Source organism: Micropterus salmoides, unplaced genomic scaffold, assembly GCF_014851395.1.
Source record: "Micropterus salmoides isolate LMB-PRFRI ecotype aquatic unplaced genomic scaffold, ASM1485139v1 Ms_hic_scaffold_7, whole genome shotgun sequence".
Lineage (NCBI taxonomy): Eukaryota > Metazoa > Chordata > Actinopteri > Centrarchiformes > Centrarchidae > Micropterus > Micropterus salmoides.
Window position 1 is genome coordinate 24,187,904 of NW_024044459.1, and position 27,998 is coordinate 24,215,901.

A 27,998-nucleotide genomic window follows, 5' to 3' on the forward strand; every position below is an offset into this window, starting at 1 on the left:
TGATCGACACACATCAAACCTGGCAGAGGCCGTATGATTACCGGGACTGCTGGTTGGTTTCTGGGGCTCTGTGCGCAGTCTCTGTGCTCAATTGAATAATCCACACAATTTGATATTTAATTTATACATAAATTTCATTTATTTTTATACAGATATTCAAAACATTTTAAAGAAATGCCTAAGTATTTCATTGTTTCATACAGAAATCCGCTTTTAAATGCAAAGAAACTTTTTGGAAAGGCCCTTTCACTGGATTTCAGGGGTTACAGTTAACAGGGTTAAAGTGTGAAGTGCTTGAAATTTCACTACTTCTTTCTTACCAATCATCCAGATGTCCGTTCATGAGGACCATAAAAAAGTTCCTATTAAAGCAAAATAGCACTGGGTTTCACTGATCCACCCCAGGCAAGAGCAAGCAAATGCTCCCCTGTGATTACCCTTCACAACATTACACACATACTATCAAACCTTTAGAGTACATAGTATTTCCAGATATAAAAAAATAAACTATAGCTCACCAATCTTTGCGCAAACTGACATTTGTTTTTCAATCAAGTCATTTACAGTTTCAAATAAACACCTTTTTTGATACTATATTACTTTTGATATGCCCCAACAAGCTGTGCAAACAACGTTAGGATAATGATAAATTAAATGATCATCGCTTCTGCCACAATGATATATCCACCTACAGTATCGTCTCACTCACCCAGAATATCAAATGTTCCCTCCAAAGTCATTTACATTTACAAATAACTTCTGTATATTATTTTTCTGGATGTTTCTGAATTTTTGGAAAGAGATTCCGAGGAGACCATTCCCCTATAAGAGCGCTTAAGGACTGGAGTGGACAATAAAGACGCTTGGCAAAAACAAGCACAAGAAATGCACACAAACAAACCAAACCCCCAAAAGCACAACATAATGTGACATGATGTGCAAATATAGTGATTGTGTGAACGAGTGTGGAAAAGACTTCAAAAGGTCTGATCATCGTTACAGGATTCGGTCCAGTGGCCAAAGACCTCACAGATGTCACAGTAGGGCCGCTCTTCGCCCTTACTGCCGTGGTATGTGGTGTGTGGAGGGGAGTCGGGCATCTGCATTTGTGTGGGACAGTCCTCAGTGTCATGGAGGTCGAAGCAGTCGCAGATGTCACAGAACAGCCTTGGGGGAGGCTTCTTCTTCACGGGTTCCTTGCCATGGCTGCAGAGAAAAAGAAACACCTCCGTGTGTGACTGACTGTTTAGAGATAAAAAAAACAAACAAAACTGTAGTTGTACTGGAAAGTCGGCTATCAATAGGACTTACCTTTCATAGTTATCCAGCTCACTTGGGTTATTCCCATTGAGAGCAGCAGCTGCCATTGTCTCCAGTTTGTCCTTGAGTTCCCCGTTCTTCCTCTGGAGGTCAATGATGACTGAATTCAGGAACTCAATCTGTAAAGGACATACACAACAGTAGCATTAGTGCTGCTGACGGACAATCATAATCTCTTATCCATTAACACATTGTGTTACGCTGAACACTTCATGTGAAGTTTATTCACTGTATAATGTGCCTCAATCCTGTGACAAGAAGTATAGATAACGATAACTATGTCTCACCATATCCCCCAAATAATAACCCAATCTTGATTATGATGGTGATTAGCGTGTCAGCCAAAGGAAAATCAAAGCTTGTAATGAGTCACTAGGAGAGTCAGTAAAATACCCATGTATGATGCGTTTTACTGAGTAAAAGTACTCTACAACGGATCTGATGTCTGCTATCTATGATAACTGTAGGACTTTTAGCTGAAATAAGAGTAAAGGCTAAAGAAATCAAGCTTGATTCATCTTTGAAAGACCGTTTGTAGTTTTGACGCCAACTAAAATGTGATCCACTGGACAAAACACAAGAGCCACAGTGACAGGCAAACATGCACAAGTTAAGCTGATGAAAAACATTAACAAACCGCTGCCTGATGGAGGTGTAGTATTGCCAACATCAGAGACAGGGCAGAGAGGAGGAATTGGGATTTAAGAAAGAGGGAGGGAGAGGGAGAAGAAAAAAAAATGAGATTCAAATTAGGACCCACTTACTGCCAGACAAAACACTTAAGTCATCACTGACAGATAAAACAGTATAACATTTTAGAATAAACAGAGGCTGGAGGTGATAATTAGGAATTTTCTGAGAATGATGACACATTTTCATCCCACCACTGTGTGGGAAATACTCCACTACAACCGTGATACTGATTCATGAGTCGTGTCAATCACCCCAATAAGAGCTGAGGTCAGGTGTCAGGAGAGCAATATGCTTTTAGTAAAATTTCAAATCAATTTATATCCACTTCACTTCTGTAAAATATTATACTGTAACAGATATGAGTCAACAATAAGAGTCTGAGCTACTGCTAAATCAGAAGTTGTGTTTGTTAGTGTATGTCTGAGTAAGCAGCACAGTCATTTCACAAACAGCATTCAGTAAGAATTTCCGTACAACTGCCCCAAATACGATGGAAATGGAAATGAGCTCGGGTTATTAACAAACCAGAAAAATTCTACGGGCCAGGGTAGGGAGATATCTTTACACTGAACGTATGAATGGCAAAAACTCTAAACCTATCCAGGCTTGTGATCAGAATTATTCAGGATGAGAGGAAAGATAAACACACCTGACTCTCTGCAGTCTCCTTATCTTCCTTTAGTTGGTCCAAAATTGCATCACCTGGAAACAACATCAGGTACAAGATTAAATAAAATGCAGGAGTAGACTAGTTAATCTTGCTTTGTTTTTGAGCTCACCTCACAGAGAATGGTCCTAAATGCTACTAGAAACATTAGCTTTGGTCATGAGTTAAACTCATTCTAACCTGAGGACTTGTTGACAGTTTCTGCGCCTGCAGCCAGGCCCTTCTCCAGTCTCTGAACATGCTCCTGTAGATTCGCCTTATCCTGCTCCAAGGCCTGAATTGTACCCTGCAGTGTCTTAACAGAGGCACTTTCTCCACGCAGTACAGCCAGCTGTGACGAAAACAACCCAGGCTATTCAATATTTGTAAAATGTTACGTTCCTCTTTGCTCAAAAAACATATTATAACAGGTGAAATCACTTGCTCAGTGGCAATTTATTAACAGTAATACAAGCACAAATTCAATTCAAGCAGTCATTCATTCTACAAGTCTAAATCTGAGTACACAATCTACTCAGATCTACTTACTAAGTTGAGTAAGTAAAATGCAAGAAGAAATGGGTCACTAAGTAGGATCCTTTGTATACAAACTCAAAATGAAAGTGGGGCAAACCCTCTTGTATCTTTTATTGCTCAGAATCAGCACGAAGTCAAATTTTGTGCTTCTAAATGTTTCTGTGCAGACTCATGTAATATGCTCTGCACACTCTTATATCTTGACTCCCTTGAATTCATTTTATGCAAGCTCAACAGTTCTGTTGACAAGTGCCATGCCTACTGAGAATAAGAGAGTACCATCATGTAATCGATTCCCACCTCGCTCCTCAGGTTTTCCACCTGCTGGTCCTTTTCTGAAATTAAGGCACTGTTTATATGGATGGACTGTAGGAGGGCGGCCTTCTCCTTGTCAAACTGCTCCTTCAAGGTGCTCTCACTATCAAATAAACAATACCAACTAAATCTTAGTTCAGACATTTCACAAATATTTGGTATACTTTTTCTACAGCCATTGTCTTGAGTGTGGAAAAAAAGTAGGAAATTCAGAGCCCAATGGCAAAAAAAACCCAAAACAAAAGAGTAACATGCAAAATCAGTAGTGAAAGCACATACAAAATAATTAAGTGATATGGGGCTGTAGATTCATTTACTTTTTGTATAATAACTTAGGATGTATCGTGCTTTGGCTTTGGTCACATTACACTCCAGTCATACAAATGTTCGCTCTGTTTACCATTTACGTCTATTGAAATTTGTATGATGGCTCTGGCTTCTTCTTTGTTCAACTTTATCTTAGCGGATGTGCTCAGTCGGCACAGGCATCCTGCTACCATTTTAATACATTATCACACAACCAGACTACAAACTGCCGCATCACTCTCATACACTATTTATACTAACCCCCCTCGTCGTTGAAACGAAAATGTAATGTGACTGTACCTTGCTTGTTCCTAATCATGTGCCTGTGTGGTTAAATTTGTTATTTGTACAATTACATGATGATGACTGATCACAAAATATTAAAAGGTGTGAAGTACCTTAAGGCATTATTGGGCAGGCTTTGAAGGACAAGAACAGCATGGCATAACAGTCATGTAATTACAAATGCACTGCATAATAAGGAAGTGTCACCCAGATGAAAACATTTGTGCTTATTTAGGCAACAGGATTTTAAATACTGGTGAGTTTGCAGAGATGGGAGAAACTGCCAGAATCACAAAATCATAGTGTATTCTCTTACCTTTGCTTCAACTCTTTCAACTGTTTTTTGAGTTTTGAGTGCTCATCCTTGAACTAAAAAAAGTTCAAATACAATCATGGTCACAAACAAAATGTTTTGATGGTTGTAGGTTTATGCAAGATTTATTTATTATTTTTTTAAATAGAGATATAAAGTGGTGCACCTTCCCAAGATCACTCTGGCCTTTTTGACTGTTATCAAGCTTCTGGATCAGCATGTCGTTCTCATCTTGCAGCGTCTGCAGTGACTGCTCCTTCTCAGAAACTGCTTCTTTAAGCTTCTCACTGAGTAAATACAAATGTAAAAATCATCTAAGACAACATATTGGTCTTAAGAAATTTTATCTCCCATGTCTCTCAGTTGTCTTTAACCCACCAATTACTTTATACTATTCAAAATTAAATCTGATAGATTAATGTTGTATCAGCAGCCACAATTACAGATATACTCACATTTCCTGGCACAGACTCTTAGTCCTCTGAGTTTCTGTGCAAAGCTGCTCTTTGGAAGCATTCATACCTTCTTGGTACTTGGAATTCTCTTTCTTCAGTTCTGTTATCTAGAACATTGATGACAAATATATGTATAGCTACAGCTACAAGACACATATACCAAATATTTCAAATTATTCAATTTCTCTCACATATATTGAGAAGACAGCCACTTTAACACTGACAGCTTACACTTTCTCTGCAAAAACCCATCTCTTACCTGGGTCTCCATCTCCTGCTTGGAGCTGCGAAGCTCTTCCAGCAACGATTGGGCTTCATTCTTCTCCTGCATCAAACTGGCTTTCTCTTTTGTCAGCTGTTCGAGAGCCTCTGCACTCTTGCCAGAGGCCTCTGTAGCCTAAACAGTGCATGAGCAGGATATTTGTTAAGAACAGCGGTTTCAAATCAAGAGCAGCAAACGGTTGATGTCAACACCTACTGACCTCAACCAAGCAGAATACAAAATGTGCAGGCCATTTAATGAAGCTATTTATAATATACTGTTACCAATGATCATAGTTTAATATTTAACAAATTAACTGCATGCTTAATGAATACTCATCTTAATTACTGATTTACAATCAGCTATCCAAATCTCAGTTCATTACAAGTCCATTCTGGTTGAGAATTAACAACATAAAATACTACACAAAGGAGGGAAATAATTAGTAAATACTCTAAAACCTGTGGCCTCAGAACGGATACTGACACCTCATTAACATATGTAATGAGTCAGATATTCTTCCTTAACCCCTGAAAACTGCCTTGAATCAAGATATTTCATTGTTTCAGTCTATACTAGTTTTGAAATGTAATTCACCAATCAGCTTAAAGAGATTCTGCAAGCCTATAAGTAAACTCTTTTTTCCCCACTTTGCATCAGTAGGTCTTGTCTAGTAACATCAATTACACAAATGTGAAACACCATCTGATGGGGAGTGTGTTAAAGATCACCTTAAACCTACATAATCATGTAACCCAGAAGAATTTCGCCTTGTGATCATATCACGTTATAAGCCCACAGGCAAAGGCTGGGAGCTAAGGGTAATTAACAGCGGTTAGTAAATGGAAGATGAAAGTTAGACACAAATAAAGAAAGGAAAGGGGAAAGGGAGACCAACCAGCAAGCATGCAGTGAGTAGGTCACATAGCCCCAGCCACTCTACGGTAAGTGTGTCAGTGATTGCTACTGGAAGAGGAATACCTCAAGCTGCTTAGAAATGGCAATTTTTAGTTGGGACTCGAGCTGCCTGACTTCCCGGGTGGCTTCATCTCTCTCCACCTGCAGGGAATCCCTCTGAGCCGTAAGATTTGAGATACTGGAGGAAATCTCTTCCTTCACAGCGGCAGAAGCAGATACCTCCATGACAGCATTTTTGTATTGTTTTTCCAAAAGTTCTTTATCGGTCTGTAGGCCTTTGATATTAACCTCTATTTGTTTCTGGCTTGCGTGCAACTTCTCTAACTCTCCAAGGAGTCTTGACCGTTCTGCTAGCCAATTTTCTTGGCTGGTGTTGAGAGAAGAAATGTCCTGCTCCAATTTACAGCGTCCAGCTAAAAGGTCCTCCTTCTCTGTGGTGAGGAAGGTCATCTGTTTGCCCATTTCCTCAAGCTTAGATAATAGCTGTTTTTTGTCCTCCGTCAACTGACTAGCTTCTTGCTCTTGCTGCTTTAACTGTGTTTTCAAAGCCTCCATATCAACCATAAAAGACTTATTCTGCTCATCAGCATTCTTAAGATTAGAAGAAATGTCTTTATTTTCTTGTGTAACTTTGGACAACGTTTTCTGCAGATCTTCAATTTTTGCGGAAAGACCACCCTTGTCGGATATCGCTCTATTTCGTTCGCTGGATTCAGCCTGTAGCTGGGTCTCAAGAAGGTGCTTGGCCTCTGACATTGATTCAGTCTGACATTTTAACTCCTGGATCTCCTGAAGCAGCCCCTGGTTCTCTTTTTGCAAGGACTGTGCTTTTTTGTCAGCCTCAGTTTGCAATGACTGCAGACGCTGACAATCTTTTTTAAGGTTATCAATCTGTTGAGCAAATTCTAAATTACTCTTCTCAAAATCAATCTTTAGTTTAGTATGCTTTTGAACAAGTTCAGCGTTGCCCTTCTCAAGAATTTCAATACCAGAGTTATGTTTCTGCAGTTCATTTTGTAGGTCAGCCTTTTCCCGTTTCAAAGAGGTAATCGCTGCTTCAACCTCGTCTTTTTGGCATTTAGTTTCCTCTAGCAATTTTGTTAAATGAGACTTCTCTTGAATAAAGATGGCATTATCTCTGGAGTAACTGTCCAACTGGTCCTTAGTTGTTCGGTTATTGCTAGCTAGCTTATCGCGTTCAAGAGAAAGAGCATTTATTTCAGATATGGCCTTTGTGTGCTTCTCTTCTAATTCTCCCTTCTCCCCTGCCAAAAGCTCATAATCCATTTTCTGCTGCTCTAACGCTGAATCCAGGCTCATCTTTTCTTTTCGTACAGCATGTAGAGCCATCTCAGTTTCAAAATTCTGAAGGCGAAAAGCTTGCTTCTCTTGCTCAAAAGACGATAACGCCAATTTCAATTTCTCGTTGGACTGAGACAGTTGTTCTGTTGAGACTTGAAGCTTCTTCTTTAATTCTTCTATCTCTCTGAGAAGCTCTTCCTTCTCATTACAGACTTTTCTTTGGCTTGCAAGTAAGTTTTCTTTCTCCTGCAGAAGGTGAAGCCTCTCTGAATCAGTCACCTGGCTGCTTGTCTTGAAGTCTTCCAGCATCTGGGCCAGGCTCATTTTTGAGGCTTTAAGTTCTTCACACTCACGGACAGAGCTCTCCAAGTCTTTCTTTGTGACAGTGAGCTTATTCTGGAGCTCCTCCTTCACCGTCTCAAGGCTCTTTTTATCCAACACTGCAGCAATGATTTCAGAGGACATCTCCACCTTCTCTTTTGTCAGTATTTCTGTGAGAGCCTGCAGCTGGCTGTTCTTCATTGTAAGATCTTCTTTTTCTAAGTTCAAGGACTTAAGTTTGGCCTGCAACTCAGTATTCTTAGCATCAAGAGATTTTTTGGCATTTCTAGCAGCATCTCTCTCTAAAATCAGATTGTCCTTCTCACATGTGAGCTTCGACCTGCTTTCGCTGAGTTCATCTTCAAGGCGGCTCCTCTCCTTGCAGGCATTTTCATAATCCTCAAGTAGTTGCTTCTTTTTAGCCTCAATTTGCTCCGTGTCCTGCTGATGCTTTAGAAGCAGGCAATTCTTCTCTGCATTTTGTCTTTGAAGCTCCTCAATTTGGGCCTTGTGTTCATCGTTAGCATGCTTCAGGTTTTTGTTTTCAGTTTGAACTTCCTGAAGAAGATCTTTGAGCTTCTCCAACTCCTTGTTCAGTGAATCTGAGTGTTTGTTTTTGGCCAGTAGTTCCTCTTGATTTTTTGAAAGCTTATCTCGGGTTAATAGCAGTTCTTCATTCAGGACAGAAAGCTCCTGGTGACTAATTTCAAGGGCAGAGAGCTTATTTTGCACATCTGAAAGCTGTTTCTCCAGTTTGCTTTTCTTAGCCTTAACATCATCACTTTCCTTACACATATTTTCCAGATCTAGACTCTGCTTTTCCAGTTTTCTGGACACATGTTCAACCTCATGCTTGTAGGAGTCAAGCTCAGCAGAAAGACACTGGGGAAATAAAGTTGAAAGAAAAAAAAGGAGGGGAATATATATACAGGGAAACGTAAGATGAATCCAAAAATAAACCAAGCAGAAATGGACATAAGTGATATGCAATTGGACAGGTTAAGCTGCAGAAGCATCAAAAATGGCAAAAGATTACACCATAGCTTACACCACAATGATTTCCAAAAATATAAAGAGGAACATTTTCACTTCAGCCCTTACTTAATTTAAATAAATATATTAATTACATTGATTCCAACACATTTAACTGACACATAAACAAAGAGTGGCTGCTGGCTGCCACAGTGTGTGTGACTACGATCACTTCCAGCATCGTTTATAAGACTTACTTGAATTATTAGGAAGATCCACATTACACATGGATCCCCTATGTATATTATTGTAAATATACTGTATTTCTTTTTAGAAATGAACTGAAAATGCCTAGGCTGTATAGGCTAATACTGTCAATGAAGGCCTTCCATGATGTAGAAATACACATAAAACTACATTCTGTTAGAAAGTGAAAATGTTCTACTTAGATGAAATATCAGTATAATAAACAATGCTAGCAGGGGTACATGGAAAAAGTGGTTATCATTTAATTTATGAAAGAAAATTGAAAACTTAAAACATCGACTTCAAAAGGTCAATACTGATTCAACTTGAACTCAAATTGCATCCTACACAGTGCATACAGTGAGGAAAATAAGTATTTGAACACCCTGCTATTTTGCAAGTTCTCCCACTTAGAAATCATGGAGGGGTCTGAAATTGTCGTCGTAGGTGCATGTCCACTGTGAGAGACATAATCTAAAAATAAAAAAATACAGAAATCACAATGTATGATTTTTGTAAGTATTTATTTGTATGATACAGCTGTAAATAAGTATTTGAACACCTGTCTATCAGCTAGAATTCTGACTCTCAAAGACCTGTTAGTCTGCCTTCAAAATGTCCACCTCCACTCCATTTATTATCCTAAATTAGATGCACCTGTTTGAGGTCGTTAGCTGCATAAAGACACCTGTCCACCCCATACAATCAGTAAGAATCCAACTACTAACATGGCCAAGACCAAAGAGCTGTCCAAAGACACTAGAGACAAAATTGTACACCTCCACAAGGCTGGAAAGGGCTACGGGGAAATTGCCAAGCAGCTTGGTGAAAAAAGGTCCACTGTTGGAGCAATCATTAGAAAATGGAAGAAGCTAAACATGACTGTCAGTCTCCCTCGGACTGGGGCTCCATGCAAGATCTCACCTCGTGGGGTCTCAATGATCCTAAGAAAGGTGAGAAATCAGCCCAGAACTACACGGGAGGAGCTGGTCAATGACCTGAAAAGAGCTGGGACCACCATTTCCAAGGTTACTGTTGGTAATACACTAAGATGTCATGGTTTGAAATCACGCATGGCACGGAAGGTTCCCCTGCTTAAACCAGCACATGTCAAGGCCCGTCTTAAGTTTGCCAATGACCATTTGGATGATCCAGAGGAGTCATGGGAGAAAGTCATGTGGTCAGATGAGACCAAAATAGAACTTTTTGGTCATAATTCCACTAACCGTGTTTGGAGGAAGAAGAATGATGAGTACCATCCCAAGAACACCATCCCTACTGTGAAGCATGGGGGTGGTAGCATCATGCTTTGGGGGTGTTTTTCTGCACACGGGACAGGGCGACTGCACTGTATTAAAGAGAGGATGACCGGGGCCATGTATTGCGAGATTTTGGGGAACAACCTCCTTCCCTCAGTTAGAGCATTGAAGATGGGTCGAGGCCGGGTCTTCCAACATGACAATGACCCGAAGCACACAGCCAGGATAACCAAGGAGTGGCTCTGTAAGAAGCATATCAAGGTTCTGGCGTGGCCTAGCCAGTCTCCAGACCTACACCCAATAGAGAATCTTTGTAGGGAGCTCAAACTCCGTGTTTCTCAGCGACGGCCCAGAAACCTGACTGATCTAGAGAAGATCTGTGTGGAGGAGTGGGCCAAAATCCCTCCTGCAGTGTGTGCAAACCTGGTGAAAAACTACAGGAAATGTTTGACCTCAAATATTAACATTGATTTTCTCAGGTGTTCAAATACTTATTTGCAGCTGTATCATACAAATAAATAGTTAAAAAATCATACATTGTGATTTCTGGATTTTTTATTTTTTTTTAGATTATGTCTCTCACAGTGGACATGCACCTACGATGACAATTTCAGACCCCTCCATGATTTCTAAGTGGGAGAACTTGCAAAATAGCAGTGTGTTCAAATACTTATTTTCCTCACTGTGTGTGTGTTATATATATATATAAAAAGCATTTAGCAGCCAGAACACATCTAGTTAAATCTTTTTTACTGTAAACTACTTACTAGGCTTTTCCAAATTAAAATACATCAGATACATGATTTTATCAGGTGTACCCCTGCAAGCATTTAGCCCATGGCACCATCCAAAATATAGCAAAGATGAATATGAAAAAAGAGGTTATTAGCTTTAATGTTATGGGGAAATTGAACTACTTATCACAAATAATCTGTAGGACGGCAATTAAGAGTGAAAATGTTGATAATACACATTAATGACTGATGATAAATGGAGACACAAATTCATATTACATGTGCATTACATGTAGTCTCTCATATTCTGTTTTAACATTATAACTGGTGCACCGTCTGTGAATGGTGATGTTTTTGGCATCACTTTTCATGATGTATCAAATTTTCATCTACAAAAAGGATAGGTCACATTTTTCCTGATGATTCTCAATGATCAAACATTAGAAAAATCAGTAGTACATAAAATAACTTTGTTACATTAAACAAGTTCCTTGCAGGAATTTTCAAAAACGTTGATTCAACTAATGTGTCTGTACCGTTGAGGGTTCATGCTTACCTGAGCCTGATCTTTGTATGACTGCAGCTCAGATACCAACTTCTCCAGCTCCTGGGTTTTGTCCTTGGAGGAGGAGAGCTCCTGCTTAAACTTGTCAACCTGACTCCGTAGCAGCGCAAGTTCCTTCACATGAAGCTCCGAGGCCTGAATGAATGATTTCTCTTGCGAGGCCTTCAGCTCCTCAACCAGGGTCTCACCCTGTTTAACAGTCTTCTCCTAGAAAACAAGAAAAGAGATCAACTTTTGAAGCAGCCGGTGACTAAAGGGCACACTTAAGTGAAACAAGTGGAAGACTTTCCAATGTCTAGTAAACCAAGCATTACAGACAAACACTTTTTGTGACTGCCCTACAATACTAACCAAGTTAGCAATCTTCTCCTGAAGGCTACTTATTTGAGACTGATGTGCATCTCTGGTCTCTTTCAGCTCCTGCTCTTTGCGGGACTGTTCCTGCTGGAGTTGTTCCTTGGAGTGTGCCACCTTCTCCTTCTCCTCTTCTAGTTGACTCTGTAGCTCCTCAAGCCTCCTGAGTGATGTTTAAACATAAGCAGTTCGGTGACAGGTTAGATAACGGGAATATAAATTGACTTCAGCACGGAATAAAACAAAAGCAAACTATTTGCATGTAGATTCTAACATGTCATGTGGAAATCTGATTTTGACAATATTGGTATAATCTGTTTTAAGCGGTGTAATGAATTAAAATAGGAGCAGGAAATAATAAAGTGCAGTACCTTTCTTTCTGTATGAGTTCCTCATTCATTTTGGTCAGCTGTACTGAACTATCACCAGATGCCTTCATAATGTCTGAAATATCATTTTCCAGCTTGCTTTTGTCTTTTGAAAACTGCTCAAGCTTTTCATCTGCAGCCTTCAGCTTCCTCTCCAGCCCTGAGTAAAGATGAGAAAGGTTTTTTTGATAGGTTTAAAGGTTATTATTCAACCAAAAAGGAAAATATAGCAATACAGCTGTATACAGCTGTTGTAAGAACGTACTTCTTACAAAACATTTAACATAAAAGAATGCGGTTCTTTAGTTCTCACCGGCAAGTTGAGTTCTTAGAGACTCTGATTCTGTGGTCAGTGTTGTGCACTCCTCTTCTCTCTTATTGAGCTTCTCAAGTGTTTCTGCAAAAGAAAAATGTTACTTTTTAGATCCTAGAATGCTTTGTAGACTGAAAAAGGCCATTTACTAGCAGATGATGAAAAAGATGGGAGGAAAAACATTTGACAATTGCTTATATTATTTACCTTGCATAGTTTTTGCAGATTTTGTCTGCTCCTCTGTGCTTTCAGCCAGCTTTTGTTTCTGTGGAGAAAAATAGATTGGCATAAAAGTTTTGTATAAGATTTTCCGAGTGTTGTTTAGGATTGTCAGGGTTTACACTGCATATCAATTCTATTTAGTCATGACAGCAAAAGATACATCAGAGAAGCAAATATATTTACTCATAACAGCTTATTGCAGATATATCTGTTTTTGTGTATTTCAGCTGGTAAGCAACAAGAAATTGCAGTAGAGAAATGCCAAAGACATGATTCAGGTAGTTTAGAAACAATAACACAATTACATAGTTTGTTCATCAAAGGGCACTGAACATGAAGATAAAAAACAAGAAAAAAAACCTCATAAAAGAGGTACTGTATCCACATCCAAATTTAAGCCATAAGCCTCACCAGGCTTCCAAGCTCTTTTTCCAGGATGTCCTTCTCTTGCTGTACAGTGGTCAGACTCTGTTGTAAAGAGAGGACTTCCTGCTGCTGGCTCTCCAACTGGGAGCTCAACTCACTAACCTATAGTACATGTCAAGTAAAAAATACAGTGGACAAAAGAACAAAAGCAAACAGCAAATAAACAAAACTAAATCATTGTATGACAATGCCATACTAAGCTAAGAAATCAGAACACCACTTCATGAAAACACACTGAAAATGGAATATTAAAATGATCAGGAGGTAAATAAGAACCCACCTTGGCCCCCTGGTTGTTTCCTTGGCTCTGAACGACCTCTAATTGACTCTTCAAGGTCACAAGCTCTTCGTTACTTTGTGCTACTTGGCTGCGCAGAGCGACAATTTCTGCCATCTGCTCTTTGGTTTTTCCATCCTTGTCTTGGGCCATTTGTGCCAACATTGCTTCTTTCTCCTCAAGCTCGTTTACCCTAAGTTCAGCAGCATGAAGCTTTCCAAGAACATCCTCCATCTCTACAAGGTGCTGCTCCTCTGCTTTTTCAACATTGGACCGTAGTGCCTCCTCCAGTCGCTCCTTGTCTTCAGCCAAAGCCAACAGCTGTGCCTTCAGTGCCTGCATCTCCTGAGTCCAAACTGTGGCGTCAGCTTCATGTTTGGCTGCAGCCTCCTGTAGAGCCAACTTGTGCTCTAACTTGAGCCTCTCGAGTGCGCTTTTGGTTTCTATAAGTTCTTCTGTCTGGGCACCTGCGCCTTTGCTGAAGGACACCTTCAGCTCCTCCATGGCCTGCTGGTTAGAGGCATTGGCAGACTCCAACTTGGAACGCCAAAGTTCAATAATTTCAGCATTCTCCTTCTCAGCCTGGCTTAAACGCATCTGCATCTGCTCATTGTCACCAGAGAGCCTTACAGATGTAGCCTGAAGCTGGGCAACTGCCTCAGTGTGGGTCTTTTCTTGAGCTTCTAGCTTCTCCCTGTATTTTGCCAGCTCGTCTTGCTGCTTAGTTTCTTGGGAAGCTAACTGATCCCTAAGAGTGTTTATCTCCTCCAGAAGGGGTGACAGAGTAGAGTTTGAGTCCTCAGAGCCCTGCTGTGTCCCAAGACGCAGCTGGAGGTCAGCTACCTCTCTTGTTCGCAGTGAAAGGTCTCTCTCAAGCTCCATAATTCGGGATCTTTCCGACACAGTAGCAACCTTTAAAAGCAGAAATCTTATATTCAAAAATGTGTTCCAATCTGACATACTGAACCACTGTGTGCTAACAGATGCGTGTTATGGACTTACTGTTACTGAACAAATAAAAAAAATAAAATGCAATAATATAAAACAAAGCCCTTGGTAATAGTAAAACTCAATGTTTTGTGACATAGAAACTGCTCAATTTGCTTGCTTAATGGAGGAGGGCATAAAAAACATTGATCCCCAAAACAAGGTGTTATACTGACCTCATGTGGCTATAAAGGTATGGCCCAAATAATGGAAGTGAACACTGAAAGCATGTATGGAGCCTATAGCAGAGTAGACATTTTCCACCATCTATTAAACTAAAACTCACTGAATTAATGCTGTTATTCATGTCATTATTTAGGAGAGGTATGAACTAAGAAAAACTCTCAGGTAGCATTGACGTGTTATTATTTTTATGTAAATCTGACTATATTCCAAATCTATATTTTATTATAATATTCTCAAACATGCATCTCTTTTTGCTGCTTCAACTTAAAATTCAATAACTTGGTTAACACAGGTGAAGCAATTCATCAAAATCACAAAAAAAAAAAAATTTTCTTGATAAAATAATTGTCAAAAGATATAGAAACTATAGCCCTCATCCTCACTACACAATATTCCTGTAGAACTACCCTAGGGCAACACAAGGATGCATAGTCTGGGAGGTGGAGCGGATTTTAGACTAGCAAAACGTAGGGACACCAAATAAGCAGGACACATGAATGTTGGGAAGGACTGGGGAAGTAGAACATAGGATAACTGAGAAAATGATTAGCTGGGACAGGAAGAAGTTTGTCTGTCTGGTTAAGCAGTGATACTAGTAAAGCAAGAGTGAGTTCAGGTTGGGTAAACTTATTGGAAAATAGTAAATGTAAGAGCTGTCACTCAAGACAAGCTGAAAGATGCATGTGGTTATTTTTTGACAGTTATACCAGAAAGTTATACTTTTCAACATAAAGGAAATTTGAGTGGATCAATTTAAATGTGAGGAAAGTTAATATTTCAAAAGTCTGTAGCTAATGGTACAAATTAGGATGCTGAATTTGCAAATCTAACTTTACGTGGGATCGACTGATTTGAGCATTTAAATAAACCTAATATATGTAATAGTTTATTATTTGATTTAGTTGGTGTGTTGTAAAGACATGAGTACTATTTTTCTCATGTGAAGCACCAAAGAAAACTGCATTTGTGGGGTTCATTCACCACCAGCCCATACAAAGCAAAGCTCCAGTTACAGCTCTCTGTAAACCTTGCAAATTTTGGCCACTTTCCCCGGCCCAGGCCCTCTTTTCCAACGAAGCACACTGCTGAGCAGAATTCATTACCCTAGTGTCTTCTAACTCTCTTTGGAGTTTCTCAGCTTTGGTCTTTTCAAATAGCAGGCTCTGTTCAAGCTCCTTAATGTGGGCATGCTCCAGTCTGGTCTGCGTCTGTTAGTAAACAAGGGGGAGAGGAAGAGAACACACCAGTGCCACCATCACATGCCAGCCCAACACAGACAGAGAGGGAGGGAGACAGGAGAGAGGATGGAGGGGTTTGGATAACAATAATGGTGATGCTGTGTGTATGTCTTTGTGTATGAGTATTTGGAGGACTGCGGGAAAGGGGATTGGGTGAAGGGGGGGGGGGGGGGGGAGTGGTGGATGAGTGAAAATGGGAGGATACCCCATGCAGAACTTTCCAGCTGTGCCACCAACAGCTACACACAGGGATTTTTGTGAAAGATTGGTGGGAAACACAAGACAAGCAGCAAAAGACGGGGCCCATGAGTTATGGATGTGCAGGATGAGTACTTTGATGGAGGCAGTTTAGAAGTATCCATGCAAAATTGACACCTGGTGAACAAAGCACACTGATTGTTATGATACATAGAAATTTTGATAATGTGTGTCAAGCCAGCAAGTAAATTTAAGTAAACATGACTTCACCACATCATGGAGAGAAAGCAGTGATGGTCAATTCTTGACAGCTGTACTTCATTATGTAACATGAGATCAATGCATTATAACATACTGAAGATATCTAATGTTGTGTCATATGATTTAACAGGATTTTAATGTATTGTATTTTAGCTAAACCCACATTACATCTTGATTTTATAACGGTTTTTATATAACTCACAAAGCCTGTAGCTTTATCGATACCCACACTGCTTTCTCTCATTGGTTATAAGGCCATTGTCCACACTGTTTATAGTAAGTATTTATAAGAAATCACAAGTTATCAGACCACCATGTGCAGGATTTGTGACCAACTTAACAGAAAGCAATCCGTAACACAGAAGCATATTGGGCTGAAGAACCAGAAAGGATTCTCATTTGATTGATTGTTAATTAAGTTAAAGTTTCCTTTTTAAAAGTTACGTCAGCGGCCTATCCCAGGTCACACAACATTAGGTCTTCCATAGATGCAACCTAACACAATGAACTGTCATAACTAATAGATATATCACATTCAAAGATAACGATTGAGGAAAGAAGGGTGTGATAATGAAACTTTGATAATTACATTTTAGGGCTCACCGTAAAAGTAATATAAGACACTGTTCATTGTGAGTGAAGTAGCTATAAACTATAATGTTTCCTGGCATAAATATATTTGTATAAAATTTACATTAAATTGAATTCTTATAGTGAGTGTAATTCCCCTTTTAGTTGTGGTGGGCAAACTAAATTCAGGTCTGTGACTGGGCAGTGGAATGACAAGGGAGCATCTCCAGTGGTTCCATGCTGAGCACTGGACCAACATGAAAGACGAGGGCAGGAAGGGAGAAGAAGCAGTAACATCACATCACTGAACAGGGAGGTACTGAGGGTTATAGCACATTGCACAACATTAGTACACCTTCAACAGCTTGAAGTCAACACAGCATTACTTTAGTTTGGTCTATTCTGAGAGTTTTTTGTTGGTGTATTTCAAGCTGCATGCAAGTTTTTCTTTAATATATCCACAGCTGTGAGTAAGTAAAAAAATGTTAGTATACACGATAAAAAGAAGATAAACGGGTATTCTAACCCTGTAGCCCTCATTTTAAACATCTATTTTGAGCTCGGATGCCTTCAGGGTAATTGACATGGTCCCCTGTGTAGCACTGTGGAATAAATAACAAATCCTTTGATCAGATATAAACACAGATACAACTGGGCCCCAATACTCTGCATTTCATAACTTGGGATTAGAACAGGACTCATATGAGAAAAAAAAACAAAACAATGAGTAATCAGAGCCTACTGTAATAAATTGCTATAAAAAGTTATATGAAGGAAAAGGCAAAATGCAGGCCCTTTCTTAACAGTCACTTTTTAATTTAATAAAAACGTAGGATTTGCAGTCCCATTTAATATCACTGTACTGATAAATGTTTTGTTTTTCAAACACAAATTCAATAAAATGTTTTAGGTGCAATAGCGTGGATCTGTGTTATGCATTTACCTCCAGGTCTCCTTTGGTAATGCAAGCTTCCTCTACGCGGAACTGAAGGTCCTCCACCTTCCTATTCAACGGAAAAAAATAACCTTGATTGCATTTTAGTTGTTTCAACATAACTGGGGTGCTAAGGGTTTTTAACTATAATGATCAAGAGCAATGTTAATCCAACTCCTTCTCCTTAAGACTTTATAAGACTTTAATAGTATAAGAGCATTGTGATCTTAGCTGCAATTCTGTCTCACTCCATAAAACTAAAACCTGTGTGTCATACTTCTGTGAATTCTTACCTACGCTCCTCCTCCAGCTGATTCAGCAGCTCGACTTTGTCTTTGTCTGCAGCTTCTACCAAGGCACGTAACTGGTCCATCTTAGCCTCCATCTTCAACAGACATTGGACAAGAAAAATCAAAATAGGTGGAAAGGCAATTAAGAGAGACTCTAATTCTAATTTAGGATCAACAGGAGGTTGCAAAGTGTCATTATTAAACTACTGGGTGACCTGACCTGCTCCTGATCTTCCCTGAGCAGGCTCATTTCTCGCTCCATCTCTCCAACATGGCCAGTGGCCTTGGCGACCTCAGCTCTCTCCATGTCCCTCTCTGCCATCAGCTGCTCAATATGCTGCTGCTTCTCCTTCAGCGCCTCCTGCAAAGCCGTGGTGCCTGAAATCTTACGATTATACCGCGACGATGTCTCTGTTAGCTATGGAGAGGCAAAACACAAGCAAGGTCAGACTGATGAGTAAGCACAGCGTGAGTACAACTTTCTAACACTGTTGAAACTGTATGTGTCCATGTCTCACCAGTCCTGTGCGGCTGGGCTTGGCGCTGACAGAGGATGCCACAGAGCTCATGGTACTGATGGATGAGGCACTAGGACTTCGCTTTAGCCCTGATGGTGTGGCAACTACTTTCCGAACTGTTGTTTTTGCTTTGGCTGGCGTGGTGGAAGGGAAGCCAATGCGTGTGACTTTGTGCACTGGAGCAAATAAGCCATACTTGGGTTGGCACTGAAAATATCTGGGGACAGATAATGGAAGTCATAGTATGCATGTAGTTAAGCACAACAACTTTTCATTAAGTTTTGTACAGATCCAACGGCTTTTGTACCTTGTGCCTGCCACTGCCCCGTCATTCTTCCCCAAGGGCTCATCCAATTCCACACCACACCACTCGCCTTTGGCAAAATCTGTTTCTCCAAGGAAACGTACCACTCCCGCCTTTGTACCACCAACCTGAGAAGGAAACACTCAACATTAGCCAACAATTCATCTCCTCAACAGATAACAGAGCCTAAAGAGTAATTAGCTTTGCCTGGTAATAAACCCCGAGTGAGATAATTCCATCAAAGCAACAGAAACAAATATGTACCGGCTTAGAACAGAATGACAGCAGACTATCCACATGTAAAATTGAACAAGTTTTTTTCTACAGATGCACCAATAGCTGGTGACCAGAATCGGACGATTTTCATCTAAATCAACCATGACGAGGGTGGCCGGGGCTGAACAGAGTCACGCGACACAATGTTTCACATCATGCACACAGCGGCACAGACACAGATTACTGTCACAGCCACACACACACACTAAAACATGTCGCCAGTGTGGAAGTTCTTCAGCATGAGTGAAGAAGACACAATGCTCGCAATGTGTGATACCTGCACGGCTAAAATAAGTTGTGTTTCCCACAGACTTTACTCAGGCGGACCGCCCAGGTATATTAATGGCTGCCACACTATGCTATGTTAACCCGTTTTAGCACTTTGCAGAGAAACAGAGAGAGACGTTATGTTGTATTACGATGGAAGACGCAGACACAGAGAATATTTTACAAGCACAGACCAAGTAAAGCAACAGTGAACCTGTTGGTGCTGATGTCATTCACTACCATGGTCTCGATTGTTTCAATAGGCAACATAATTAACAACAAGCCTCCAACACGCGGCTCACCTGCTGCTGTGAAAACGGAATTGTGGATGAAAAAATCCCAAATGCGAGTTTTTTTGGGGGGCTTTATAAGAGTGAATCAATAGAGCAGACCGATACAGAGAGAGGTGTAGGTGTGTGTGTGTCTTAAGGGAAAGCAAGGTGAGCAGATTAAAGTTGTTTGTGAGTAAACACTAAAATAAGGTAGAATTAAAATGGCGAAATAAGAAATAACCTACTAAAACCATCACAGTTGTGAGAAACACTGAGTCGTGTTATACAGCAATTCTTTTTTCAGTTTGATTATAGTTGTAAAGAAAAGCTTTGTCCACTAGCCTAACCTGAAGCACTTTTTTATTTTGAGATGCTTGCGTTAGAGAAGGTCCTGAAAACTGCAGCAGTTTTGTTTATTTAACAATGTTTTATTATGAACATACAACTGAATGGACCCCAGGAAGAATAGCCAGCGCTTATGCTGGTGCCAATGGAGATCCTACTAATAAAATAATCTTTTACATAATGTGCTATAAAAATCCTCCTGGCTGAAGGGGTTTGCGGGTCTGTGCACGTTTGTGGAGCCCGCTGCAAGAAGCATGCAGCAGGCTTGAGGAAGGAAGGTGCTTGTTAAGATACAAGGTACAACAGGACAGTTAGTAGTGCACTCAACAGTGTTAATAACAGTCACTTTGCTGAAATATCCAGGATAATGTAACAAACTTTACCAATACGCGGTCACCCATCTTCAGTTCCCTCTCACCCTTCTTGACTGACCCAGTGTCTGAGAGGTTGGAGACAGATTCACTGTTTGTGCGTGCAAGGTTGGAAGATGGTGTAGCTGGCGTAGTTGATGTAGCTGCCGTAGCTGATGTAGCTGGCATAGTGGAGGAGGCCTTCTTGGCTGCAGTGGTAGTTGAGGGTAATGTTGATTTTGTGCCGGGTGTATGCGAGGCTACGCTACTGACTGAAGGAGTGGGCGATGCAGCGCGAGAGGGCGGTGCCGTCTGGGTTCCATTAGCCTCCCCTTCTGTACGAGACAACTTGGATGGGCGGGTAAATATTCCTCGCAGGGCTTCACACTGGAAGTAGCGCACCCCTGCCACTGACCCGTCATTCTTCCCAATTGGCTCATCTAGAACAATCCCTGCCCACTGTCCTGGGGCAAACTGTGCCTCTCCCAAAAACTGTATGTAGCCTGGCTTATTCCCATTCACCCATACTCGCTCCCCAATCTGGAAGCTCTCCCCAGCACTCTCGACATCTCCTTCACTGGCATTTGCAGCTGATTTGTTGGCCGCAGCAACTTTAGCTCCCACTGAAACATAAGGAGAAAGAGAACAGAGGTTTTTAAAAATCCATTGAGTGGTCAGAAAGACAAATGTTAGATTATACTATGCAGGTGTCACTGTTTAAATTTGTCCACTTACTATCTTAAAAATGTAGTCCAAACCAATATTTTAACACTTGACAATTGTCAGGATCTTCAAACAAAATTCTACAATGGCAATAATATTGCTGTAGCAAGAGAAATTTAGGCTAAACGTTGGCTTTAACTTTTTAACTTTTCATACAAACCATTACTTTTCTTTCTGTCATATTTGCTAAAACTGTCACTATATTCTGAGAGTAGTACATGAGACAGATGTCAGCCCTCCTCCTTGCACATGCTCACACTGCACGAGCAGTGATTGACGTGGTGTAAGAGACTCCTCCTGGCTCTGACTGGTTGTTTTGACCTGGGTGCAAATGTCATTAGGAGCAACAGAAGGAACCTGATTTTTTCACAGATTATCAGTCTCATGTACTTTTGTCATGATATAGTGACAGTTTCAGCAAATATATGAAAAAGTTATTCATAAAAGAATTTCCTACGGCAGCTTTAACGTCATTCCCAATGCACTGCACAAAATAGCCACTTCCCTTACATATGAGACTGTGAGCTCCCTACTGCAAACCTACATTACATTCATTACATTTTATTCATATAGCTGACGCTTTTATCCAAAGCGACTTACAATTGCTATATATGTCAGAGGTTGCATGCCTCTGGAGCAACGAGGGGTTAAGTGCCTTGCTCAGGGACACATTGGTGGATGGTTCACAGTGGGTTGAGTTGAACCCGGGTCTCTCACACCAAAGGCATAGTCTTATCCATTGCACCACCACCACCCCGCAACCTAAGCTAACCAATACAAAAAATTAAGCCTCAAAGAGTTTCCCTAGCATTCTTTGAGGAGAATTAGCTAGCACATCTCAAAACTGAAACTCGAAACAGCACCACAAGTATCAACCAAATGACCCCTGGCTATGGAATATTCAAGGGTAAACATAGCACCGCCAAATGTTCAAGTTGAACATGTCACAAGTTTAAGTAGCTACACATGGGACGATTCTTACCTGTGGTGGGGTTGGTCTTGGGGGCTGCTGTGCCAGATGGCTTAGCTATCTTGCTGGGCACTTTGATCCCACTGGGTTTGGCTGTGCTCATGTTTGCTCCTGTGATCTGTCAGACCCACAAGGCTTGTGTCCGTCAGTGGGTAAAGACTGACCCCAGACCATCAAAACAACTGGTTGCAGCTCTGAGATGGCGAAGTTGTTCTCTTCGCCCCAAAATCAATTAAACAAAAAGAAAAACCAGGAAAGGGGAGGAGGGAGAAAAAGTGCTGCTTACAGAAATTACCCTGTTTGGAGAGAGAGAGAAAGGAAAAAAGAAACATTATTTCATTTAGGTTTACTCAGTTATATTTTACTAAACTCACTCAAAAGTACCATGGCTGGTTAATTAACAAGGAATGTAATTATTAAATCAAGTAAATCATTAATAATTTAAGTAAATCTACTATCCACTGACTTTTCCTGCCTCTGATACTGCTATGAGTGGCATTCACAGCAATAACTACAGATGTGCTTTTAAGTCATGCTCATGCTGTTAATGGAGGCATTTTGTTTCTGTTGTGACAACAAGCTCCTCAGCACACACCACGTCACAGTTATACCTAAAAATACCCTGTCAAAGGCCTGCTGACATGCAGTCCACATTGACCTTGACCAAGATACAAACAGTCTCTCACTCGATCTATCATTCTGGCATATAAAATCGGGGCAAGTCTGGTTGGCAGCTTTTTTTAAAATAGGATTACTGTAGAAACAAGACCACCACCACCAGCAGATTATCCTGTTTATCAGATTACTCCACCACAGAGACCGATTGGCTGAATGTACTATTTAAACACGGTCCCCCTATTATAAGCAGTTTGACACGATGACTGAGTGTGGCATCGTGATAGCAAGAACAAAACTACTGATAAACTACTGACAAGCTTTGATTCTCAGGCCAATCTACTGTCCAATGTATAGCATCTCTGCCTATTTCAGTAGAGGGCACCACACCAACTTGATCCGATATGATTTTGCTGTCAGATTCTTGTGCTGTTCATCTGCTGGATAGATTTAGAGCACAGCATTTGTGTAAATTCTGTACTTGCTTTAGCACCTTATGGGTGAGAACAGGGATGTTGCTTTTTTGGACTAACAAATGTGAGTGACTATAATTGTTAACTGAATCATTTTCTGTTACACACACGGCATGCCATTCCATCAAAGCTGTGCTTTTGCTCCTCCTGACCTTTACCACAGACCATCTAAGTACAGGCTTGGATAAAATAAAACAGTGTCATTATTTTCTGTCATTAGCACAATCATTGATTGCCAATGCTTGCAGGATCCCGGAGCAAAATAGGGCTGCAACTAACAATTATTTTCATTGTCGACTAATCTGCCGACTATTTCACGATTATATCAATTCATCATTTAGTCTATAAAATGTCAAGTACTGTGAAAAATGCTCAACCCACTTATCTCAAGCCAAAAGTTTCATCTTCAAATTGCTTCTTTTGTTGAACTAACAGTCAAAAATCCCAAAGACTCTTCATTTACTATCATAAATGACAAAGAATAGCAGCAACAACTTACATTTGTTGTCAGGAGATGAAACCAGCAATTTTTCACATTTTGCTTAAAAAATGACTGAAACGATTACTCGATTATCAAAACAGTTTTCTTTTGATCGAATAATTGATTAATCAACTAGTCATTGCAGCTGTAGGGCAAAGTAATAAAAAAATATTTTGAATGTTCTAAGAGTTTGCTTCATTGGATTTTCTATTTAACCTTTATTTAACCAGGAGAAAGCCCATTGAGATATAATCTCTTTTTCAAGAGAGACCTGGCCAAGAAAGGCATTTAAAAGTTTCACTGACACACATATGACAGTACAATACATAAAACATATCGTCCAGCCTATGGGAAACATCTACACTCCTCCTTAAGGACATCTGCAAGCGGTACCAGCACCCCTAACTGGAGAATATTTCGTAAGGAGTTCCATGGTGCACAATATAAAAAGGCGTTTTTTCCTAACTTGGAAACAACCGTGGGGATTTTTAAAAGCAGAAGCCTGCTAGACCGCAAAATCCTTTTAACTTCTTTTTCAGTGAAAGAAACCTATAAAATATCAAATCAACTAACCCAGTGCCTTCTCATTTCTCCTATAAAGTCAAGCTGTTTTGAGTCCGTTTAGTAAGCCAAGATGCTTGACTTCACACACTGTCATATTAACATACCTTTCATTCTTGAAAGGGCCTAAGAGCTACAGGATGTAGGTTCAGCAAAACAAAGAAGACACCCTGCCACACAACCTCCTAGATATTTCTCAGCAGAGAATAAAGGGTGGCCATCAGAAAGCAGCGACCTAGTACAAATGCAGTGTTCCAGTTTTCTCCCGCTGTGCCTTTGAATGATACTGATTAGTGCCCTCAAGTCAAGATGCCAGAGGAAGAAAGCATCTCAATGGCTGAAGGAAGCATGGAGGTCACTACATCATCATATTTGTGACCCTTTAAATCTTTAGTAAATCAGTTTGCACAAAAAACAACAATTTTATCAATGTCTAGTATGACCGATGCATGAACCTGTAGAATATAAGCATTTCTAAAAATCAAATGCATTATGATGTCTTAGTAGAACACCCCGAGGCTTTACTACAACTGTCTTGTGAGCATTAACAGGGGATGTTTCAGTTCTGATTGGTGAGCCGAAGCAGTCAGTTGAAAATTATCCACTTAGTCTGGAGAATTTCCCACTGCAGTAACGTTAATCTTTTGCCACTGACTCTCACTCTAATCTGTAGCTAGGAATAAAGCCAAATACCAATGTTTCACAAAAGTTTAAAGCGAATTAATATACAGATGTAATAAAAAGTAAAATTCTTAAATGAACTGAACTCATTCAGTACTAGGCTACAACCAAATCCAATTTAGCCTGGTTTCATATTTTTCTGATCTAAATAACCAAACAGAAGAAGGGAGATGGCAGCCTGTAAAACAGAACTGATCTACTCTTACTTCTCAAAATGACAGCATAGACATAATCAGCTTCCGTGTTGGTAATGACAGACGTTTACATACTCAGTGTCTGTCCAAGCAATGGATGCAATGAATCAAAAGCATGCAAACTTCATACAGAATAAAACTAAATCAATCTGCAGATGGAATATCTTCATAACACTGCTACATAGTTAACTAGATGACTGTCCAGGGTACAGTACTTACACACTACATGCTTTAATTGAACACATTATGCTGACTACAGGAGTGCAAAACCACTTATGATGCAGACGTTAGCTGAATCAGCTTGCATGTTTTCTAATAATAGTCGAAACTCTCCATCCAGTTCAGCCTCACCAAGTATTTATTAACTGAGGGTGTCATTGGTTACAAAAGCCAGTGGGCTTTCATTCCACATTTGTTTTCCAGTAGGCTAATATTAGCCATCAAGAAAACTGAACCAAATACAAAACAGGTTTCCTTGGAATGTTTTTCAGCTAAGTCCAGCTGTGAGTGATTGATCTACAGACCAATTGAGAGGGATTCCTCAGGAGCCTGAGGTATCCCTCTCAATTTCTGCTTCACACAGGAAGCAAGCAGGAAATTGTTATGAGATTCATAAGCCTGATGAATTAAACTCACCACTACTTTACACACAAAAAAACAAACAAAACAAAAGTGTGTATTCACTAAAGCCACCCACACTCCTACACTCTTATTCTTGTCATCACAAGGCCAAAGCAAGCTCTGGTTCTTCCTTTTTGAGGAAACATCTGCTGGGATGATTATGCAGACCCCCGCTAGCCCCGACATAGGAAGATGTAGAAAAGTACTCACAGGACATAAGCACAGAATAAGAATCAGAAGCATCCTGCTTCCTCAGTGTCTGTGATTCACCTGTTTTCAAGTTAACAACACTCATTTGTCTGACATTAAACCTACCTTACAGCCAGTATATATCAGTACCGCCCTGTCCTACACAGATTCTGGCACTTAAAATTGTGCCCTGACATAACTGAAACCTGAAATAATAGAATATATGGTGGGGTAGTCAAGGTTTCCACTGTGGTCCCAATGTAAAATCCAGACTTTTCAGTAATAGAGCCTTGTCAAGTAGAGCAACGAGGTTGTTAGTATTACATAGTTGGTGTAAAATCATATATAACCATTTCCACTCCAGACTGATGAAATCAACAAATATGACGCATGTATAAAAAAGTATAAAAAAATATATTTAGCTGACCTCACAAATGTAAGTCATTCTCTCACACATCTTGATCTTAAATTCCTATTGAGAAGTTCAAAGACTAGTAGAAATAGAAGTTTCAAGAGGTATTGCCTTTACAAAATCCTAAGACTGCAACCCATCAAGGCTTTAGTCATGTCAGTCCAAACAAGTTAAACTGCCTTTTGTCTGAAACAGAAAGGCTTCATCATAAATGCCTAAGTCACACCTTTAAGCTGCAAAATTGTCTAAAGACACCACTATGGCACACACTGCTTCACTGATGTCAGAATGAGAAATACTTTACTCATCCCTGAGGGGAAAGTCTTTTCAACAGTTGCTCACTTTGCCTCTCAAGATATAAAGGAATAGAAATATTAACAGAAGGTAAGTAGAAAATATAGCAAAATACAAATCTAAAAGTCCAATTCTAAGACCTTAATATAAGTGTAGATATGTACAGTATTAACTGTAAGTGTCATCATAAATAGTAGTGGAGAATTAAATACTGATATTAATAATGAGTACTGGTAGAGATTATGCGGAATGGATACAATCCTTAAAAACTATATTGGGGACAGAGTAACCAGGGTATTAAAGCAGAGAATATTGCACACTGATAATTAAGAACAGAGAAAAGTGCACATTAGAATAAAAACAGATAATACTGCACATATGTCAGGTACTGGCTTGTCCTTGTGCAGTTTAACAAGTTATCCTGAGGTCTGGTAAACGAACTGGTCTGTTAACGTACCTCGCCTTGTCACCTCTATTAGCTAACGGATTGAGAGTAAGAGCTGTCGATGAGGTGGCACATCTGGTGAGAGAGACGCTTGTAAAAGATTACCATGCAGGCTAACTTACCTTACTAGCTAATTCTACGTATCCCATTTATGATTAGTGAAACCGATAAAGTACATTCACATGTTCAAACATCTGAATAAGCACAACTTAGCGACTGAAGCAAATTCCAGAAGTCCAAAAGTCTCCGCAATGTCACCGAAGCTCCAGTAGGGCACACTGCTGCTACAAGTTGACAGTCAGCATAACACATTGTTACAGATTAGATCACCTGCGAAGATAGTTTGCCGTATAATGTTGCTGTAATAAGCAGTCCGTTGACTGTACCGTACCTCCCTGGTTTAAATGAATCCCCGTCACAAGAATAGACGTGATTATTTGTCAGTAACGTCAGCAGTGAGGCCCGAGCAATACGGCGAACCGGCGGTCTGGACCAAGAGAAGGGCTGGTTAGCTAGCTAGCTAAACTAACACCTCAAGTGTAACGTCTAACACTAACCTGAACAACTTTCATCTCGCGTTAAGTTCCCTGGTTTTATTAGCAGCAAAAAGGACAAGCAAGTTTACGGAAATACACGAGCTCGGGCGTGGGCGACCTAATACTGACCTGATATGTTTCTGTACAGCCTACGTCTTCTGAGGAAACAAAAATTACACAGCTAGCGAGTAGAGAACCACGACGACTGCTGCTGCTGGGATCACACACGGGTAGGCACAGCCCAGCGTGCGCGAGCGCTGTCTGTCCAACGGCCGAGAGGAACGTCAACGGTAGGTGCTGACCAAAGATGATATGTTCAGTAAGATGAGACGCTGCCTCACTACAGACAGCAAAACAATTGACAGACAAAACAAACTTTACTGCTACAATTACGAAAT

General features: G+C 40.2%; 1 protein-coding gene across 7 annotated transcripts; it reads right to left on the reverse strand.

The window, feature by feature from the left end:
• Window positions 1–102: 102 nt before the first annotated feature.
• Window positions 103–27,886, reverse strand: clip1a (CAP-GLY domain containing linker protein 1a). Of its 7 annotated transcripts, none has more exons than XM_038702950.1 (27): window positions 27,730–27,886; window positions 22,111–22,394; window positions 20,439–21,028; window positions 18,899–19,023; window positions 18,592–18,808; window positions 18,294–18,491; window positions 18,077–18,168; window positions 17,793–17,853; window positions 15,686–15,790; window positions 13,413–14,321; window positions 13,118–13,234; window positions 12,692–12,749; window positions 12,485–12,568; window positions 12,175–12,331; window positions 11,801–11,966; window positions 11,441–11,656; window positions 6,114–8,555; window positions 5,130–5,267; window positions 4,871–4,977; window positions 4,582–4,702; window positions 4,419–4,471; window positions 3,476–3,614; window positions 2,861–3,011; window positions 2,663–2,715; window positions 1,958–1,963; window positions 1,312–1,439; window positions 103–1,206 (listed from the first exon to the last, which is right to left on the reverse strand). In XM_038702950.1, the coding sequence occupies exons 2-27, from the start codon at window positions 22,199–22,201 to the stop codon at window positions 978–980; spliced, it is 6,753 nt and encodes a 2,250-aa protein (XP_038558878.1). In that variant the 5' UTR covers window positions 22,202–22,394; window positions 27,730–27,886; the 3' UTR covers window positions 103–977. The 7 variants fall into 7 exon arrangements, with proteins under 7 accessions (XP_038558878.1, XP_038558883.1, XP_038558879.1 ...); XM_038702952.1 differs by having other exon boundaries at window positions 104–1,206; window positions 3,497–3,614; XM_038702955.1 differs by lacking the exon at window positions 15,686–15,790.
• Between the last annotated feature and the right edge of the window lie 112 nt (window positions 27,887–27,998).